General features: G+C 37.5%; 1 protein-coding gene across 3 annotated transcripts in view; it reads right to left on the bottom strand.

Annotated features, from left to right (window-relative positions):
- Positions 1–452: 452 nt before the first annotated feature.
- The window catches only part of LOC120532820 (sodium/hydrogen exchanger 9B2-like), a 73,785-nt gene continuing 51,731 nt past the window's right edge, over positions 453–22,506 (bottom strand). For all 3 annotated transcript variants that reach the window (XM_039759223.1, XM_039759222.1, XM_039759224.1), the window contains 4 exons: positions 19,074–19,182; positions 16,733–16,869; positions 5,839–6,037; positions 453–2,260 (listed from right to left, as the gene is read on the bottom strand). In XM_039759223.1, coding sequence (XP_039615157.1) covers positions 2,190–2,260; positions 5,839–6,037; positions 16,733–16,869; positions 19,074–19,182 — 516 coding nt within the window. In that variant the 3' untranslated portion in view covers positions 453–2,189. The remainder of the gene's footprint in view (positions 2,261–5,838; positions 6,038–16,732; positions 16,870–19,073; positions 19,183–22,506) is intronic.

The raw sequence follows: 22,506 nt of genomic DNA, 5'->3' as shown, positions 1-22,506 counted from the left end.
AGAGTACACTCGTTCCCTGAAGTATGTCAAGTTTTACATCTATGTATTTTTGAAAAACTGGGGAATAAATAACAGTGGACATGCTTCTCACAGGCAATCGATAGGTAACAGGCAAAATAAAAGAAGTATTTGCAAAACTGAGAGACATATATGCAGAACTGCAGTATTTCTGTGGGGTACCAAAGTCTGAGATGGCAAATGTGCATAATTAAACAACCACAAATTATTAATCACAAATGCAATATAAGGGTGATGCATGTTGTAAAAGCCAACTTAACTTGTATAATAAAAATATAGATAATGATCAAAATAATTCTTTCCATTTATAGCTTTTCTCGCTACTGAAAGTGCTTTACGCAGTGAGTAGGGATTCACTTCAACCACCACTAATGGGCAGTATCCACCTGAATGATGCAAAGACAGCCATTATTGTGCCAGTATGCTCAGCACATATTAGTGGTTAGGTGGTGAAGGGGTGACGATAGTTAATCAATTAGAGACAGGGGATGATAGATAGATAGACAGACCCACTTTTTTGGGCACCTATTCTGACAACCTGGGTTTGCTCAATAATTCCTATCTATCTAAAGATACGTTTACAGCATTTTTAAGCTTTCACAGTTTTTCAAATCATCCTCTTCTGAAAAAACATCTCACTACAGAGGATTTTTTAACACAATTGTTTTAAATATTTGTGACACAACACACCTCTTGTAATCACTGACACCACTGCCCATGATATTTTTAAGGTATAAATGATTTGCAAAGAAAATTCACCTTGTGTCAAAAACCTTAAACCAGAGTTGTCAAAGTGAGATCCCAGTTGGTCACAGGGGCTGCAGGTTTTCGTTTCAGCCATGTCCTTAATTAAAAGCCAATAACTACCACTAAAAGAATGGAATGGACTTCTTTTGCCACAATTTTACCTGACTTGTTTTTAAGATTAAACACCCTCAAATCTGTTCATGTAGTGGCAGGTTTATTTTTATATGAAGCCCCAACATGTGAAATAACAAAAAAATGTAAAACATACAATGCAATATGCCAGGAAAGCTTAAACTGGACTTCTGACATTTTGACCTACCTCTCCATTGAAAAAGGAGGTGAAGGTCTAGCTGCAGACCTCTGTAAATCTGTGTTTAGGGAGCTGTGCTAAACAGCCAATTAAATCGTATGTTTACATCAGATCATTTACACATCAGAAAGTCTGACACACTCTGAGACAGGACTGGCTGTGGCTCACAGCACTGTACCTCACTACCTTTTTTGATAGTCATCCTACATGACCTATCCACTACAAACACATCTACTCAATAGTTGGCATTACTCAAGCGTAACACCTCCCTAATTTAACCGTAGTGTATGTTTCATATGAATTAAGGGCGTGGTACATCTTGAAATGGGTATGTTTAGAAAGACATAAATGACTGGGCATGTCACACATCATGACTGATGTATAATGCAAAGGTTACTAAATTTCATCAAACATATAAAATTTGATTAGCTCCACAAGGGGGTGGTGCTCAAAAAGCCACTGTACCATGTTACATCAGGGTTTGTTTTGGGCTTCTTAACTGACATTAAATGGATCACCTATGACCCAAATTAAGAATATTTAATTATATACTTCCCAAAACATGATTTAAAAAATTTTCAGTAGACTAAAATATCACTCCTTAATGCAACATCATTGAGATCCATTTGACCACAAATTTTATACAATTTACTTACTGTAGTTTGAATGTCTACAACTGTGAGTTTTCATCAAAATGAAAAATATTTAAAAAAATGAAATTATGATAGATCATCTGTCTATTTATCATGTCCAGCTTGGCATATTTCAGGGAAAATGGGGGTCATGGCCTGTTCCAACATTCAAAAGTACAATAAAGTGAACTCATCATTGATTTCTCCTGAGACTCACTCGCATCAAAGCAGTTCTCTCTCACCCATGAGCCTAAAAGAATCTTTGGACTAAAGTAGGAACTTTTAGAACAGGAAAAGTAATTTTTCTGCCTGCTTAATACTGAAAAAATTCTTTATAGTTGAAGCCAGAAGAATCTTAATTGGTTTTGCTTAAAAACATACTTTCGATATCTGAAAAACGTGATGCTGTTATAAATGTAATTCAGAGTGAAAAGTTCATTAATTCACATATGAAACAGATGTGATCACTAGTCAGTGCAAGTTCAGAGTGGACCTTCAGCTCCATTAGACTGTTCCAGTTCCTGTGCAGTTTTGCCACTCAGTCCTGGAGAATCTGTAACACAAAACCAATAAATATGCCTAGCAGTCATTTATTCCTTTTATTTTGTTTAATTGCATGTTACTAAGAAATTCTGATAAAGTTTAATTGGCTTAATATGAAAGATTTTGGATCTTGCTACTCTTTATTAAAGAATACTGTACCTGCTATTGAGCTGCATTTCCTTGGGTCAGAAAACAGTTCTTGAACATTAGCTTGTAAAAATAGTAAATAGACCACCCAGCTGCATTGTTCACCTTCTTCTTGGTACTAACCCTTTATTTGGGACTCCATCCCCAATTATTATCCTTGGATGTTTTCTGTTCAACAGATTTTCAAATGATGCCTGTCCATCTATTCTTGATCCTATCATGATCACTCAAAACCATACTCTGGCTTTCATCTGCTTTACTTGACTAAAATCCTTCCCAGGTTATTATTCTAAAATAAGTCTCTCTCTCACTTGTGGCTCCAGTTTTTCATACACCTTTTCCAAAGCCAGTGCCTTTGCTTTGCCACTGTCCTCTTTGCCTTGTTTATCTGCCTATACATTTCTCAATCATAATTGGTACAAATAACTGTTACTCATCTCTAAAACAGGCTTTAGAAATGGAAGGCAGTGAAATTCCTGTAAAATGTGATGAGGTCATCACAATTGGCTGCCCTAAGAGCACTTTGTGTCTGCACCTACTGTGAGGTGATTAGCATGGCAATCACTCCTACATCTTTAGAAACACTCACTCACTACAGCACAGCTTCATGGAGTAGCTGCCTTCAAACCTTCATGTTTCATCGATTAGCACAGGGCATCTCAGAAATGCTCTACAGTAAAACCGGCATCCTGCAGCTGCTCCCTCAGTCACACAAATCTACTCAATTTACATTTTTATATTACTGCTTATTTTGTCTTGTTTTAATTCAAACTCTTGAGCTTCATGTATTAATCTATTATTTGATGTTTAATGTTTGATAACAGCTTGTATTTAGTGATCTTCATCTGTGATTTTATTCTTTTGTGCCCTTTTGATTTTATGCAAGGTGCTTTGTCTTTATCAGCTCTGTTTTTGTCTCCTTCCTCAACCTGGCCGACTTTGACCCATTCATTTCTTTTGAACCCCGTCCACCAGGAGGCCATTTCTACTTGATCTTTCAGACTGTTTTCCGACTTCCTTCAAGTTGATCCATAGATAGAAACTCTTAGAGACTGACTGTCCCAGGAAATCCCTGCTGCCAACCTCCACTAGCACATTTCATACACTTCACCTCTTCTTTTGAGAAGCTGATACTTCTTAAGTTTCTATCTTTTCCTGTAAATCCACAGTCAATTTAACAAGGGCTATCTGCATTGTGCTTTCTAACCAGACAATGATGAATTCTCTTTGGAGGTCCTTATGACAATTTTCTCTGGTCATCTAAGCTGATTCTTGAGATGGGCTTACTTCTCCCAGTCACCTGCTGTGGCCATGAACTTACTGCCTCCAGAATCCTTAGCCATTTACCATGGCTTAACTATACTTTATCAAAGCTGAAGATTACAGCATTACAGTACAGAAGTTTAGCAGATCGTTTGGCCATAAAGTATTGAATAATATGGGTAAGCCTCTTTAATGTTTTTTGTGCATAATTTTAAATATATTTTAATTGTGTTCAAACTGAGTCAACTGTGCTACAAAACTGTGTATTATGATGGTTGATACTTAAATTTCATTAAGCAATTTGTTGGGTGTCTTTTGCCTGTCCTTCTACTCGTAACTCTCTCTCTCTCAATCTAAGATAGAGTTTTGGCCTGTGCTCTGCGGAAAACTTCATACAATGGTATCCACTACTATTTTGAGATTAGAGGGCTAACTGGATATAACTAGGATAGAAAAAGAAGGGGAAGGGTCAAAGGCAAAACTCCATTAAAAGGAGAAGTACGTCAGAGTTTGTAGCTTGAGAAACAAGATGCCTTACAGGTCCTCAATTGGCTTCTTCGTTTAATTCACACTAAATAGCAGTATAACAGTGAAAAGAATAGGTTAAAATGGGCAAAAGAACGGAGATTGTGAATTCCACATTTGTAGCCATTTTAACCTTTTCTTTTTATTTGCCAGGTTTACCATATGGCTTGTTCTTCTCAACACTAACTCTTAGGCCAGCATACCAAAATTGTGTTCCGTTTTGAAACCGTTTTATAAAACCTTCAGTTTTTTTTAGCAATCTGCCTCATGGAATAAACATCTTTTCACAAACCAGCAATACATTAACTTAGTGTTTATTTGTGAAAACTCTTCCATTTTGGAAATTTTTTGAAACCAGAATTAGGTACATGTATGCAAACTGCAGATAAAGTCAACTTGTGTGTAATTTAAACTGACATTCAATGCAAGGCCTATCATCCAACAACACAAACTCTTAAATGTATTGTTCCTAGTCAGAGATTTCGGAATATCCCCACTTTGTCACTGGGGGGACAACTATGAAGCATATATGAGAGAGAGAGAGAGAGAGATTAAGCTGATGTACAAATAAGCAAGTCTAACTAAATCTAAAGGGTAATTTTTACCCTCCTATACAAGCACCATCTTGTTTCTTTTTCCCAGATGTAAAGTCTGCATTAATTTGTGCTATATATGTTTGTTTTCTGGATGCCATTGCATTTCAGTGCTTGCTGTGGCCTTGCAGGTGGCAAGATGACACAGCGGCTCCTTGTAGTGTTTAACAGCCAATCAGGCAACATGCGGTCATCCAGTCAGCAGGCACATGGTGGCAAACACCATAATCAGCCATGACTCAAGGTGTTATTAAGTTCCTGGTATCCCTTGTTCAGGACAAGTTCTGCATACTTTTATTGACAGCTTTTGTTTATGTATTAGTATTTTTTTAAGTGCTGTTCTACTTAGACTAATTTGTTAATCAGTGACTCAAGGCTGCAAATTACATATCTCTAGGAACACTGCAGACATATAATCTCTATCTACTAAGGTCACAATTATAGCAAGAGCAAAATGATTAACTAAAGGAAAAAAGGGAGCAGCTGGAAATTAATCCTTTGTACAACTGTATACCTTACCTTAAAATACCTTTAATTTGTATAATTATATACTGTTGCACACATGCGCATGGGAGGCAGCTAAAGGGCATGAATAAGGGTAATTCCACAACAGACCACTGGGTGGCGGAGTGTACTGACCCTTAATCTCTTTCAACTGCACACCGATTATGGGAAATTTCGCCTGTGTCCAATGACCTCACTTTCCGGTTCCAGCCCCAATGACTTCACTTCCGCTGCTCTCCCTTAAAACTGCCATCTTTGCCTCCTTAAGGCAGTTCTGTGTTGGACTCATATCTGTACACAATGTACTCCTAATTTAACTCTTTCACAGTCAGGAAAATCATATGGGTGGCTGCACCAAACCTTTTTCTCGACTCTATTGTCTCATCTTTGACAATACTTTACAATATGTTTAAACCTTTCACCTTAAAAACACTCTGCACCAGAAGAATCTAAAAACCCTTTGCTAAAAAATAATATGAAGAGTATAGAAATACTGTACAATTTTTAAATTGAGAGAAATAGGAAAAACTGAGTATCTTAACTTGTCCGTGCTCACCTGCATGTTCATTATCCTGCTGCACTACTTTAGGTTTTTGTAAGAGTCTTGGTCCAGCCAAGCCAATAGCCAGAGCTCCTATTGGTGCGGTGATAAGGATTGATAAAAATGCCACAGTAAGAATATCCATACCATATGCCTCCAGCTGCACATCATGTTTTTCTCTAGCTGTATCCAATGCAACAGGACCTATTGCAGCCTTGAAAACAATAGGAAGACAAACATTACCATTACAGGAACCCCCCAAATCATAACTGAAGAATGTGCTTGATAAAAAAAGAATTCATCTGTAAAATAGGAATGCAACTAGCCATCACAATAGCCACACAATAAATATTTAAGAAAACTTTTAAGTGAAGTTTTTTAGCCAGTACATAAGAAGAACACTAAAGTTTTTGATAAGAACAAGAAATTCATCCCATCCCAGTAGGGACTACCATCACCAGTTTACCTAATATGATTACCAGGAGCACAAAGAGAAAAAATAAAAACAGTATAGGAAACAAAGCTAGTTATTCATCACAAACACATACTGAAATATAGTTCCCAAAAAGTACTGTAAATACAGTACTATTCCTGCTAGAGAAACAGAGATATTGGTCTCTGACAAACCAGGTTAACACATGCAAATTTCTCTGCCAATAACCGGTTATTTCACCATGTAAAACCTTACCTGGGGTTCACTTAAGTATTTTATAGTGCTTTCACGTCTGTTGTTGTCTTTACTTTGTACAAAATACAGAAGTACCACAAAAGTACATTTTCAGAGGCACATGCTCAATCAGTCACATTATTTCTTCTCCTGCTTTAAATAATTGGTTGCAATATTTAAAAAAATCACTCAATTTACGTTGATGAACTGAACATGTGTTAAGCTCAGCAGCACAATGTCGGTAGCAGAGTTGAGGATGACACATTAAAAGTATTGTGCATTAAGTAGTCTGTTTAATTTTTAGAGTAATATGTTAAACATAAGTAATAGGTTACTCATTTTATTGAAGTAAAAATAACTGCATTGTTATTTATTATCCCAGCAGCACTGGATGTAAGGTATGAAGCACATGCACCAATATGCTGGTCGTTTGCAGGGCTCAATCACATAGCCAAGCAGAAACAGGAGTGCTGCATACAATGTAGTAACAGACACATATTATTAAAGTGTTAATTTAGTTCTCATCCAGCTATTTGCCATAAATATGTTGAAACAGTATGATTGGGTGACACAGTGGTCAGTATTCATATTGTTGAATTCATGAATTGTTGCTGGTTCAGGTCAGGGTTGAAAAAAGGAGATGCATATCATTTACATCGCAAAACACATGAAGGACTAAAAGGTATTAATAAAACACAAGAATATTATCATGTTTGATTCAATTATTGGTCAGTTTCATGAAGGTTCATATATGGGCTTATGATTTAATAACAAATGGAGGTCAGTCTTCTTTTTTATACAAATTAAGAAAAAGAAACACAAAAGTACCACACTGTTTATAACGTATTACATTTTATAACAAGTAAATATATAACATATATAGTAGCTTTTTTGTAAGTAAGAGTAAAGTAACTAAGTAACTTTGAAAATTAATATTGTTCCCTACATTGATTGTGAGACACAAGCTCCGTGCCTGTTTTTGGATTCAAGACAGCCAAAGAGGGCATTTGATGTTGCTTAGTTTAATGGCATCAGAGACTTTTGCCAAAGGTAAACTTAATAAATGGACTCATACATGTAGACAGGGTTATTTGAGAAAGCAAGTTTCTGCCTTTACCGGGTTACTCACTTTATCTCAGTTTTGTGTGTGTGATTCCATGACAGTCTGTGGAAACAACTTTTTTGTTGCCAGTCCCTTTTTTTACCTTGGTGTTCTCCAAGTATTTAATTCTTTCTCCTTTTACTTGCTCCTGCCTAGCCTCACTGGCCATAAAAGAGGCTCTACATATGTCCTCTGGTAAGCCATTCCCCATTTCACAGCACTAATTCTTATGGTCCAGGCATAAGTAGTGTAACACAATGCCCTGCAGACTAATCCTTCTGTCTCGCTACCTTACATCAAATTCTGGCCTGAATGTTATTTGTGTGCAACTTGTACTTTGTGCACTTGCCCAGGAGGCTTTTTTTGAGGTTCCCAAAGTTTCTCCTGATTTTAAATACCACCGTATGAGCGAGTGGGGGTGAGTGCATGAGTGTGCCCTATGATGGTTGTTGTCGCAGACAGGGATTGTTCCCTCCTTGTGCCCACTGCCGTCAGGAAGGGCTCTAGCTCCATTCTAAAATATGCTGAATTTGAAATTTGAAAAAAGGCTAAAAGAAAATGTCAAACTACATAAGGAATGTATTGTAATACATAAAATGCGTCCATAAAATAAAGTTTTGTAATTTAAAGATAGGATGTGACTTAGAAATTGCTAATGAGTAACTAATTTATTAATTTTTAAATGATTTTCTTTATCTATTTCTATGGAATAAATAATTAGAAGCAATGAAAATAATCTCTTTTTTTGGAGGCTTCATATTTCAAGGCTACACAAGAATAAGAACAATCATTTAAACAACCTTGACAATTCCATTATTTGGAAAATTAAAAAACAAAAACTCCTCTTCAAGGGCCATATAGAAAGACTGACAGGATTTATCTGAAAAATTGAACAGCTTTTGAAAATGGTTTTCAAGTTTTGTTTCTAAGAAAATTTCAATATGTACTTTTAATAGGTCACAATGTAAGCACTATTTGTAACTTCACAAGCAATGACTTGAGGCAGTGATGTCACCTTGAATGAATGCTACCTTACTGGCTGGATTCAAGCATGTATAATAACTTAATACTACCTTGAAGATAATAATGCACATTGGCAATCACTAGGTCATTAACTGTATTCAAGTAAAGTGAGAATAAAAATTGTTGCATGTCTGTTTTAACTACATGGTATGTTAAACATTTAACCTATGGCTATAATTTTGATGAACTTGTATAAAAAGACTTGCAGTCATTCACTTCATTAATTTTTGGAGCTGCTTAATCCAATTATCTATCCATCCGTTGTTATTCAAAAAACATCAGGCACTATGTGGAGTACCAACCTTGGAACGTGTGCCAGGCCAGCAAAGGGCAAACTTTCTCTCTCAAGGGGTCACTTTATTGTCACCATTCAATCTAACATGCAAGTCTTTGGGATGTGAGGGAAAAACCATTCATAATACAAGGTGAGAACATGCAAACTCTACAAAGGGTGTGAAACTTTCTTACTCGTAAAATCATAATGTGAGAAAAACATGCATGTGTACATAATACAAGAAAAAGGACTATAATGGATTAGAAATTTGAACTAACAGTTTATGATGGATTTACATGTTCTAGTCATACCGGTCTTTAAGATGTGAAAATTTCTGCCATGATGTTTGTCTGTGGCAATAAATTTTAACTTGAGCACGAATTTATCAAATTTAGCACTCTTATTACAACCCTGAAACAGCAGAATGACTTTTAACAAAATCATAAACAACAAAAAACAAAATGCGAGTCTAAAAGATCCCTTTTCAAAAAATGTTTTAAGTAAAGGTAGTAGAAAGCCAGAGCTCATGAAAGTTGAAAATACTAGTTTAGGCTCACTTCCACAACAGTTACAGGCCTCAGTAATTGAAAACATTGTTATAATGTTTATAGAAAACTCAACTTAGTCTTCATAATTTCAATTTTCCACAATATGCTTTTGGAGCATGTAACCTTTTTTCTTTATTCCTGGCACTGCTAGCCTGTTCCCAAATTACTTGAGTAGGTCATTCAATCCTGCAGTGCTCTTGGTATACATTTGTTCATGAGTGCTTAATTCTGAGAAGTCATAATTCATCCATCCATTAACCAACCCGCTATATCCTAACTACAGGGTCACAAGGGTCTGCTGGAGCCAATCCCAGCCAACACAGGGCGCAAGGCAGGAAATAAACCCCGGGCAGGGTGTCAGCCCACCGCAGGAAGTCATCATCATTATCATAAATCATTTTGAATACTTATGTATAATACAATTTAGCAATTTATTCACTGAAACATTTGGAAATGTATTACATTTCATTTGCATTTCTTCTTTCAATGTTGAGTATTTGAAGACATTTTATCATCACTGGTGCTAACAGCTAATACATTATAAAATGCAGTGTCTCTCCCTCACTTCCTCATGTTAGGTTTACTAGAGGGCATTCAATTCCTGTGCTGCCCTCCAGTGCTGCTGCTGCTGCTGCCATTTCGATCTTCCATGGGTCCTTTTATGCAGCTCCATTTATCTTTTTTCTGCAGTCTTTAGGGTTTATACATTCGCATCTCACATTCATTTGGTGTCATAGGCAACACCATCTGCACTTGATTATCCCTTTCTGTTAGCCAATCCAAGCCAAAATCCTCCCCAAAAATTGCCGGCAGCCACACAGGAGGGGCAATGGATTTAATTAAAGGAGTGTCTCTCATAATTTAAGTGCTTGATCCTTCCTTTCCCTCAAACTCTGCACAACATTTCAGGATGGTTCTGCCCTTTCTGACAGTGACTTTCTTTTTCATGTCCATGTGGCCCACAAGGACTTTCATTAAAAAATGCCACAGTTCTACATGACACACTTACTTTGAAACCAAATTCCCTTATTAAGATGGTCTTTACCCTGCTCTGGAGGTGACCCATGGCAGGGACCCCTGGAAAAAATTGGAGATACTCACAGTACCCTATCTGGGTACCACAGAGTTAGAGTTTTTTTTCCAGTGGACTACAGACTGGCACCACACAAAAATCTGAAGTATTTGACCATTTTTGAGATACTGAATTCTATACTTGAAATAGTACCATCTACTGGCTATCCAATCCTACAGTAAGAATTCAACACAAGTGGTGAATGATGGTACCTGAAGGGGCAGAATTGGGAGGAACAACCAACCTAATCTGAATTTGAGGAGTGAATTGTTACTGGACTCCAGTGCTGGAGATGGACTTCCCATAAAGAACACGCATGTAAAAACACAAAAGTGATCATACGTACACCTAGATGGACCCTGTTTAAGACTACATAGTGGAGACAATCATGGCAGCAACCCCAGAACAAGTCCATAGACAGTAGTGGTAATGTGAGCTGTAAAGTTTAAAAAAAAAACAAACAGACACAGGAATATCACACAATGTAAGCAGAATGGTCTCCATATTTGACTTTGAAGTATCAGCATGCCTAAAAGGCAGCATCTACAACAGTGCTTGAAGTGAAAACCCACCTGTATGTGGAGTTTGGCAGAAAGATTGACCTTAACATGATAGTCTTTGAAGAAAATGTCTAACCTGGTAAATACACCCTACAGTAGTTAAAAAGCTCTGTAGTGGCAGGGCCAAAGTGATGGATGAAATCCAACCAGAAAGGCTAAATGCCTTGGTGAGATGTCTTGGCCAAAATGTCCCTTCAGCATTGCTTGGAAAGTGGGGCAGTGTTTCAGAACTGGAAGACTGGTATGATAATCTTCACTTTTAAAGAGGGTGGCAAGAGGGTTTATAGAGAGACCACACTCATTAGTCTATTGGGGAAAACCTTATGTCTGGGGTACTGAGAAGGAAACTGATAAATAAATTCCAGACCAGGAATGGTAATGCACATTCTATTTTGGACAAAGAAAAGTGAACCAATTCTTTGTCCTTGCACAAATATTTGAGAAGTCATGAAAGTTTGTCATTTCTGTTACCAGGTGCTTTGTGGAAATGGAAAAAGCTTATGACCACGTAATATCTTGTGGCAGGAACTTCAAGTGTTTGAGGTTCTAGGTCTTTTGCTTTATGCCATGATGTCCTTATATTTGTGTAATAAGAGTTGTGCTTAAACACTTGGCATTTAAATCTAGTCTGTTCAGTGTTGGCATTGGACTCTGGAAAGGACGAGTCTTAACCTATCCATAAACAGCATGTACAGCAAAGGATATATTAAAATGTATCCATAAATTGCAGAGTGTCAGGTTTTGGAGCATAAGTGTTGGCATCACCAGATTGTGATCTCAATCACACACTGAAACAGTTTACAGACAAGTAAAATGCAGTTGAAATGAGAATGAGTACCTCCAAATCTTAGATGAAATTCATGATCTGCCTGTTCTTCTACAGTGCAATTTTGATGTACAGTATGAACATAAGCACTAGCGAGTGACTTAAATAAAAGTTTGTGGGCACGTACAACCAAAATGAGATTCTTGTGCAAGCTTGCTCATAAGGTGAACAGCTCAACATTCTTGATGGATGATGGAGTACAACTGCTACTTTTCTGGACTAAGAGGAGTCAGCTGAGGTGGTCTATGCATCTGATTGGGATGCCTGCTGGGTGCCTCCCTTGGAAGGTGTACCAGGCACAATCCATTGAGAGACAACCCAAGAGAAGACCCAGTGCACATACCTGTCAATTGGTATGGGAGCTTCTGAGAATTCCCCAGGGGAAAAGAAAGAAATTGATGTAAATAGGGTATCTAGCTTGTCCAGTTCAGCATATTGCCACAGTGACCCTCAGGGCAAATTAAGTGAAGGTGAGATTAACCATTTTTGGGTGTTTCCAACCATTTCTCATCTGCCATCAATTACACTTACTACATGAGAATTTTTTTTTCCGGTCCTGTAACTTTGTTTTCATAAAAATTTTCAAATGAAATTGTGTGGGGAAATAACTTTTTGAAATTCTTAACCATTTCCAGAAATTGAAGACCTGATGTATCCCCTTGGTGATTCACATCCATCTTCAGGCTCCTGCATTTAATGGTTCACACCATGTATGATACTATTAAATGTGCTTCAGTATTTTATTTATATTTTTGATATTCATAGTTTGAATCACAGGGCACAGCTGTGCTGTTAACAAGGGTGATCAGAGTATGGAGTAAATAAATTTTTAAAAAACAAAATTTAAAAAATGGTTTAACTTAATTGTAATCAGTTACAGTATTTGTGGCCTGCATGTAAGTCACATATTATCACTTATATACTGTCATAGATAACACCCTTTGTGGCTCACACATCTCAGATCAATAATCCCATTGTTTGGTACTCCATGCCTCATGAATTATGCCCTGGACCAAGTCTTCATTAATAAAGAAACCTCTTAGGAATATTACAAATAAAACTAATTTAACATTATGAAAAGTGTACCAAATAGAACTGTAAATTACAACTTTATTTTATGCGTGGGACAGTAGCAGCATACTCTTAAATTTCTTAATGCAACACTAATGCTTTGTCTTTAAAAAGGATGAGGGGCTATATTTGTTTTTGTATACAAGCCATGTACAGAAAGATGCTGATACTGACTAAAGGTCACCCCTTCACTTTCAAGAGGGTTAGGGGTGGAAATTCACGAATAATACTTGGGCCCCTCTAAGTGTGGTGGGATGTGTCACAGCAATATGTTTTTGTGGTTTAATTTATTAATTGCTTTTTGGTTTGTTTGTACTTACCTCACTGGTTAACCGGAGCTGGCATGCAGGTACACTCTTTAATGAGTTGATTGCCATTTAGAGAAATGGCAAGTACACAGTGTCAGCTGGAATTAGACACGCGGATAAAAAAGACAGTGGAGAAACGAAATTATTTAAGTGAGTGAGATGAGTGAGTATGTGCAAGAATAGTGAGAGTCAAGAAGAATGGCTAGAACTCTATGTGGGTTTCCGGTAGAGGTGAGACAGACAGCGGAGTGTGAATCAGCTAGAAGTAGATGTCTGGATCTGCTAAATAAGTAAGGGAGCAGTGAAGGTGGAAGGTAGCTGACGTAGATCCCACAGCTCTCTTTTTTTTGTTTTTACCAAAATTAACTTTTAATATTAAGACTAGAAAAATACCCGCGCTTAGCAGCAGTGAAGTACTGCCTTAAAATTTTTATTAAGAAGAAAAGTAAACCTTTTTAAACCGAGAGAAATATACCACATTGTCAGTTCGTCCCTCTGGTTGTAATATGACCAAGCTGTGCGCTGAGCTTACTCTTGAGCATGCAACATACAGTTGACCATGTAAAAAGCAATCTTGCCTCAAATCTCACAGCTTGGATTGCTGCCGTCATAATCGGTTTGAGTTTCATGATTTGTTTCAATTACGTTAGTATTTGCTGGACTTGTTGTGTTGAAGTGACATTCAGCATCTGTCAAGCGTTGTGCCATTTCGGTACACTTGAAAGCGACAACCGAACAATTCAGCGGCAGCCATCAACTCACATGCAGATTCATAGGAGAAGAGCTTAAGCATTTCACTCTTCTAGTGCTCCTGTGTAGTATAATTATCTCCTGTACCGTCATCAGTCCACACCTTGAACCTGTCCCAGTCATTCAATACATAAGACACAATGTTCCTCCGGATATCAAGAGTGAGCCTGATATGGCCGTGCAATATGTAGCACAGAGAATGGAAAAGGCATGTGCCATCTCCGGGCATGGAAACCACTCGGTAAGTGACAGTTCTTTGATTGATGGTGATCACCTCAATAGACATGTTAATGGTGGTACGGTTGGAACGATAAAGGAAATGGGTACCTGAATGATGTAAAGTAAGCCTAAAATACCTACACAATAACTAAAATCGTAATAAATGAACAATAAAACAGAGGAGAAGCCGTGGATTAAATAAGAAGGGTGCAGTTATCAGCAGGGAGACGTGAATCCCGTGGCGAAGCAAGGAAGGGAATGAAGAGACCAGGGCGACGGATGGCCTTATATAGGAAGGCAGCCAACAACGTGTGAGGCGTGGGGATGGGGGACCCAACGCCGCCTCACACGGCGACCGAGCTGCAGGCTATGGACGTATTTCGTGAAGATGGGGCCATAAAGAAGAAAGTTCAACATGGAGGATGTTGTCGACCGTTATGACCGTTACGCGTAGAATTTTAAAATGAAACCTGCTTAATTTTTGTAAGTAACCTGTAAGGAATGAGCCTGCAAAATTTCAGCCTTCTACCTACAAGGCTTTGCCTTTTATTAGTATAGATATAGTATGCTCTTACACTAACAAACATTAAATAACACTAATATTGCTATGCTGTACAGAAAAGCCAAGCAAAATGACACATTTTATTGGCTAACTAAAAAGATTACAATATGCAAGCTTTCGAGGCAACTCAGGCCCCTCCTTCAGGCAAGATGTATTGAAGTGATTTAAACTATTTTTAGTATTATATACTGTATTTTTGGCTTATGTATTGTCTGCAAATTTCTGCAACCTCCAAAAAATATTCCAATTTTAAATTGTTCACGGCAAATTTGTGAATAACCAAAATGCAAATATTGAATTTGTGTATCTAGGGGGGTGTTTGTACATTAATTTCTGTACATTATTTTCTGAAGTATATGTCTGTACAAGGGTGGTATGGTGGCGCCGTGGATAGCGCTGCTGCCTTGCAGTTAGGAGACCTGAGTTTGCTTTCCAGGTCCTCCCTGCATGGAGTTTGCATGTTCTCCCCGTGTCTGTGTGGGTTCCCTCCGGGTGCTCCGGTTTGCTCCCACTGTCCAAAGACACGCAGGTTAGGTGCATTGGTGATCCTAAATTGTCCCTAGTGTGTGCTTGGTGTGCGGGTGTGAGTGCCCTGCCCGGGGTTTGTTCCTGCCTTGCGCCCTGTGCTGGCTGGGATTGGCTCCAGCAGACCCCCGTGACCCTGTGTTAGGATATAGCGGGTTGGATAATGGATGGATGGATGGATATTTCTGTACAGATTTTTTATTTTTCAGCTATTTTTAAGCAACACGTCTGTCAAAGCAGAAGATGTAAAATTATGCAGAAAAGTAAAATGTGTAATTGACCGTTGATGGACAATTTTATTCTAAATAAAAATTTGGTAACTGTGGATTGTGATAAACTTGCAAAGCACAGGGTACAAATTTATTACAATGCACACCTATTCACGCCACCGCATTTACTCTTAACATGTAATATTTGACTTCACTATCAACTGTAGCACCCGTAACCCTTTAAAGTCAGCCTAATTTTTGTCAATTTTCTGCTACTTTGATTTAAGTGGCTATAACTCATCATCCTTTACTCAATATTCATGTTCTAACCCTGAAAGTAAAGGTCAGACAGTTCTCTTTCAGACTTTTTACACCTGGAGAATTAGTTCTGTTGTATACATTTGTTACAGCAAAATAAGTTGTAAAAAAAAAATAAATAAATAATTAAAGCATTTTGAATGGTGTTGTCAACCCTTCAAAAACTATAAAAGTGTCAGTGAATGTGTTAGGGACAGCCTTAAATTGGTTATTAAAATATCTACAAGTTTTATATCTAGTTTTACTGTTTTGAATCAGTACAAAAAAGAACCATGGCCTAAGCATCATTTGGAAGGGCAGCTCTTCAGAATATATAGTTAGCAAAGAAATTATACTGTGTCTCTAAATTACAACACCAATAGTTACAAGGTTCAAAAACATCCTAAGAAAAAATTCTGAAATACAGAAAGTGGAATATGGTGTCACTTGAAAGCTGAAACATCCCTCTAATTTAGTAGATACCCGGCAGTTTGTCATATTGTACGCAATTAAATAAAAAAAAATTAAGAAAGCCATGGGGGTGGGGTTGGTAGCAGGTGTTGTTGTAATGCAGCAATATGGCCATCTTTGAGGGATGAAAGGAAAACACTGCAACATGGCATAACAATATGGCATTTTATACAGTTTTTTTTATTTTAATTTGATTTAATTTTTAATTTCAATTGTTGAGTCCTAAAACAATGAGACTGAGTTTATAGAGTTGAAAATACCAAAAAAAAACTATAAAAATGTATTTCAGCCAGTAACTGAACTGGAGTACAATAACTAAGAGGTGACAAAACTATCTGCTACACCGCTCCTGCCATTGACAAAATAATGATTATTAAATACTCTAACAGAATATACTCAATTCTAACAAATAAGGCAAAATTTACCTGAACTGTTGCTTTTGGCACCCAAGCAAGAGACACAAAAATCTTTTCTTTTAAACTGAATCCAGCAAATGACACCATGAGGAAAGTGCAAAGTATTCGTACTGCAAGGGCAGCAACAAGAGCTGCCACACCAAGACCTGTAAGAAAACATGTAACAAAATTTCTAAGCAAAATTTCAAAAGTAAAGTTCATACTGAAAATGAAATATTTTTTTTAAACTTCAAGTTCTAAAAGTTAAGCGATGATGTTCCATTTTCTTTTTCAGGATAGAGTGAACCAGAAAGCAGAAACCTTATATGTTGTTCAGGATTTATTGCAATGCATTTTCATTTTCTAATGGAAACTTTCACTATGTGTTAAAGCATAGGAACCTACGATCATCTATTATACTTTTAAAAGTACAATGCATCTACAGTATATGGTAACCATTATTGGTCTCTGAACTAGAAATTTTAAGGGGTTGCAGGTTTGGTCACAGATAGCAGGGTCCATATACCTTTTAGCTATAGTATTGGAGCTTCCAATATATTCTCATTTTCAGGCTATACTTAATATTTTACCCACTATGCTTTTCAAACTTTACTGTAATGCAGAGCATCATAACTGACTGTATTCTACAGGACAATTGTAATGTTTCTGAAACTGAAGGATTGTGTATATTTACTTCCCACAAAGTACTTTATCTATACTTAATCCATTCAAATTGCCATTTGTAGAATGCACAAAATTACATTTCCACCTCTACTACTAAAGTGAGACAATAGTTGTAGTTAATTGCTCCAGACTTGAAGGACTGAAAGGACAGATCACACTGCATTCATGTGTTGTTTCAATTGTCAGATAGTGGTGGGACAGGACTAAAACTACAACTCTGTTTTGTTTTTTTCTCTGACAGTATGCACCTCAGTCATGACAGACATGACAGATGGTTATGGCATCGACTGCATATTAAATGATTATACAATCAGTTGTGTGCAGAGTCTTGGTTGTATTCCAGTTTCATCAAGTGAGTGCGAACGTAGGTTTTCGCAAATAAAACTAATTGTTACTCCAATACAGCCTCATTGCTGATAAGCACTGTCCCTGTACTTCTCTTCATACGATTGGTTGGCTCTCCACTCACACGCTTTGATCCTATGGATTCATGGCTGTTACAAGGACAACAATCAGCCACTGACACTCAAAGCAAAACATGAATTAGAAAGGCTGCATTTGATAAAAACATCCAAAAATTTTTTAATTTTCTTTAAAACTAAATCAAATTAATCACTGATTGCTTTGCGGGGCTACAAAACAACTTTTTTATAGAATGTAGAACTCGTTATTAACTTGGAGTTAATATTCTTCGATTTTGGAAATTCTGTGTTTGTAATTCTAAACTATCAAGCACAATAATATACAGTACAATACACCTATGCAGCGTGAAAGTAACGCCACTGCCTATGCAATAAGGAGATAATGGGTTCGTGTCCTAAATCCTCCTTGTATGGAGTTTGCAAAGAGCTTTGAATAGGGAGCAAAGCGCTATATAAATGTAGAGAAATATTTTTATACTTGACAATTTGTCAATTTCAAACTGAATAAAACATGTAGTGCTATGACCCTCTGCCTCTAAATACTTTCACAGTATCTCAAACTTGATCCAAAAAAACATTTGTGTACCGCCTCCTTTTTGTTTACAAAAAAAGGCACTGCTAATCACACATGGGGTGATTTAAAATGAATTTGTTTCCTTAATGTGCAGTAGACGTATTCGTTACTCTTATCACTTGTATGGGTTCATTCACTGATAGCTTTGACAGCATTGATAGTTCTTTTTAATTCTGTTAAATGTCATATATGATCCAGGCAAATCACAATGTGCCCAAGTATTTATTTTATTTCAAAAGGGAAACAAATGTTATTGCTAATACAGTGCATTATTTTGTTGTCATACACTGAGATGTGCCTAGGTCAAATATGGCAAAATAAAGTAATGCCACTACCTCAGATTCTGTATAGTTATAGCTCTTTTACTTTTTTTATGCACTTTAGATGTGCCTGTGTCAGATGTGACCAAATTTAAAAGGGAAACAATGAATAAACATTACTTGTTTTTCAATACATTCATTTATGTTGGTTTAAAATTTGTTATTACCTGCTGCTGAAAATGTCTGGCTGAGCTACATTTCTTGATTTAAAAATCTGGCTCAACTGACTATGGAATTGAATAGCCCTAGAGCAATGCAATCTCACAAATGCTATCTGTTGGATATAATCCAATCCAACAATGTTAATGTCAGACAGAAAATTTACTGGGTTTTTATTTATGACAATTATAAGAAATTAATTTCTCCCTTACCCACTGTATTTGGGTTCAATGAAGTTATAGATATTTCTGCTCCAATAAGACCAAAAAGAAGTGGTTGGAAAATATTCCAGGCAACTCCAACAATATCTTCTACAACACCCTTTAAGATAATAACATTTGTGAGAGAAAAATATGTATTATTCTTTTATCCAAAAGTTAAACGTAATATTAAACTAAAAATGTTAAATCTTCTCTAGACAGTACCCCTTAACATAAGAACAAATACTCCTGGGAATCACAAAATACAAAATAATCTAAAATTCTGTAGAATTTCAGTTCATTGTCAACAAGCAAAGACTTCAGAAGTTATATGGAATTAAAAGAGGAGGTATGAGGTTTAAAACATGTCATCAGTCTCCTACCACAATGAAAACCTAAAATAGCTTTCAAGCAAATGTGATGGAAATCGGGAGCATCAGTGAACTCCAAACCTCTAAAACACGATCACACCAAGTCCCGGGTTCAAATAATGGAAGGTTTATTAAACAGTTCCTCCACAAAGTCAAACAAACACACAAGGTTTCTCTCTCCACAATGCCTCTCCTTTTACCACCACACTACCCTCCTCCAGTTGAGTGTTGCTTCAAGTCCTCCCAGCTATGACTCACCTGGATAAGGAAGTATGGTCCCTTGTATTACAGACCTGGGAGTCCTTCCGGTGCTAGGGTGATTACCTGATGGAAGTATTTCCGGGTCACACAGAAGTCTCATAAATTGGGGAGGGCATCTCCCTACAGTGCCCTCTTGCAGCACCCATGGTCCCCAGCAGTGCTGTATGGCCAGACTACAGTGTACAGTAACTGTAGTGTTACTAGGCAGCACAATTGGGGTCCACAGGTGAGGCTGCTAGGGGGGCAGCCTCATCTGTTAAGGTAAATGCTCCACCTGGCCCAGAGGCACTTCCTTCATGTTATGTAGTGACAACAGAAGTACTCCAGGGTCTGGTTTAAAGGAAGCTGCTCTGTTTCACTCAGGCGAGTTACAGCCAAAAATAGAAGACAGAGAAAGCTCACCTGGGAAGAAAAAAGGAATATTTGTGCTTATGCAAACCTTAAGAAGCCACCTTTTTTAAAGTTTTTGGTTACAAACATTTATTTGAACGCAGGACTTGAATCTATGCAATTGTGTTTGGGGTTGGGGCACTGTTTCATCCCTATTAGTGACAGCATATACTACATGTTTAGATTCATGGTAGGAAACTTTAAATTCTTTCTAAGATATGTTCCAGTTATGCCCCTGCTGCTGCCAGGTTCTACTTTGATTAGTCCTAAATTTAAATTTTAACAACTTAGAAATAAATTGGATGGGTAGATACTTCAAACTCAGAATGGGTAAGAATAAATTGATTTGATTGCTGTCCCTAACAACATATGCAATTTGCTTTGTTATGCCTGTGCAGTTACATATATGTTACTGGTATGTTATTTGAAATGGAAAGGTGTTGCTGATGTAAAGGATTTTCTAAAAGATTCTAACAAGAAAGCTGCAAAGCAGTAATACTGACATTAGATCAATACCTTATTGTACCTATGGAACAGTAAAAGAAAATTATTTCAATTCTCCTTTGCCAAGAAACAATTTTGCAAATGTTCTGTAAAATGACTTTGAAAGTGAACAGAAGGTTAGATATTACCAGGGAATGATTAAGTGGAAACTAACAAAGGTACACTAGAACAGTAAAACAATGCAGTGTCTGCCTGTGCAGTACCCTCTCATGAAAGTATAGTTGAATGTGTGATCAATCAACAATGATTGCAGACAAGGGTCCTGGTCTATCATCCCAGATATCCAAAATCAGGCCATCTAATAAATGAAACACTAGATATAGTGGATCAGCACATGCACAAGATTCAGCTCGCTAAAGGCATTTCTGTTTATCAGACACCCAAAGAAACTGTTCCAGTACAAAACAAAACTAGCTTCTCACAGAATTCAGCTTTGTTAATTAAAAAAACTAAGAATTGTACAATTTATTTTTGATTTCAACCTTTCAAATTTGAAAGTTGTCTGTTAACATATTGCTAATTTCACTTCATGAAGGATGGAATCAGGGAATTAGAGACTGGAATTGCATTGCTTTTATATTAGACCTAGGGGGATATCAAGTTGGGGCGGCACACAGTTAGGAGACCTGGGTTCACTTCCCGGGTTCTCCCTGCGTGGAGTTTGCATGTTCTCCCCGTGTCTGTGTGGGTTTCCTCTGGGCGCTCCGGTTTCCTCTCACAGTCCAAAGACATGCAGGTTAGGTGGATTGGCAATTCTAAATTGGCCCTAGTGTGTGCTTGGTGTGTGGGTGTGTTTGTGTGTGTCCTGCGGTGGGTTGGCACCCTGCCTGGGATTGGTTCCTGCCTTGTGCCCTGTGTTGGCTGGGATTGGCTCCAGCAGACCCCCGTGACCCTGTGTTCGGATTCAGCGGGTTGGAAAATGGATGGATGGGATATCAAGTTAAAATGTTTGTCGTTGGCACCCACACAGCATCCAAAAATAGGAAAAGGATACTGTTGAAAGTTGTCGGGAGATCATGGTGTACAATTAAAAAGGCCACCACAGTAGGGTTGCCAAGACATTAAAGGATAGAATACAGGAAGGTACTTGGTGTTTAGCTTTTGTTTACTGAATATTACCCCTTTTTATAAACAAATAACTTACAGAAAAACAAAAGACATATGGTGGTTTAGTTGAAATTGCTTGGTACTTCTGCAGTAGATAGTATACAAGATCTATGCAAGCTCAAACCTTAAGGCACTCTGGTCTTGATTTTAAAGTTTCTACATCAGAACAGGTAATCCACCTGAAGCTAAGCACATTCAGGCCTGGCTTGTAGTTGAATAGGAGACCAACAAAGAAAAGCTTGGGTTGCTACTTGAAGAGATGTTGTTGAGGCTAGCAGGGAGGCTTACCATTTGATCTGAATGTGGATCCCAATGTCCCAGTACAGTAACAAGGACACTGTGCTGAAAGATGGTGCTGTCCTTCGGATGAAACATACAATTGAGGTCCTGACTCTCTGTGGTCATAAAAGATCCTTGGGCATCCTTCATAATGAGTAGGGTGCATCCCAATGTCCTGACTAAATTGCCCACCATGGCCTAACCAATCTGCCCCCATAGTCATCCCCCATCTATATTGGCTAATCATCTCTCACCAATTAAACACGTAATAGCCAATGTTAGGTGGGCGTACTGGCACAAAATGGCTGCCATTGCATCATCCAGGTGGATGCTGCACATCAGTGGTTGTTGAATTGGCTCCCCACTTGCTACATACAGTTCTTTGTAAAGAATTATTATTATTACAATGAAAACATTATAGATCAGGAGGTCATACAGTACTTTATCTTATGCAGATGGAATGAGACACCCCCTTTCCTACTCAAACGAGTATAAAGAAAAAACTTTAACATGAAGTAATTATTGATATTAAA

The sequence above is a fragment of the Polypterus senegalus genome, chromosome 7 (assembly GCF_016835505.1).
Source record: "Polypterus senegalus isolate Bchr_013 chromosome 7, ASM1683550v1, whole genome shotgun sequence".
In the NCBI taxonomy this organism is placed as follows: Eukaryota; Metazoa; Chordata; class Cladistia; order Polypteriformes; family Polypteridae; genus Polypterus; species Polypterus senegalus.
This window is presented reverse-complemented; position numbering and strand designations above follow the sequence as displayed.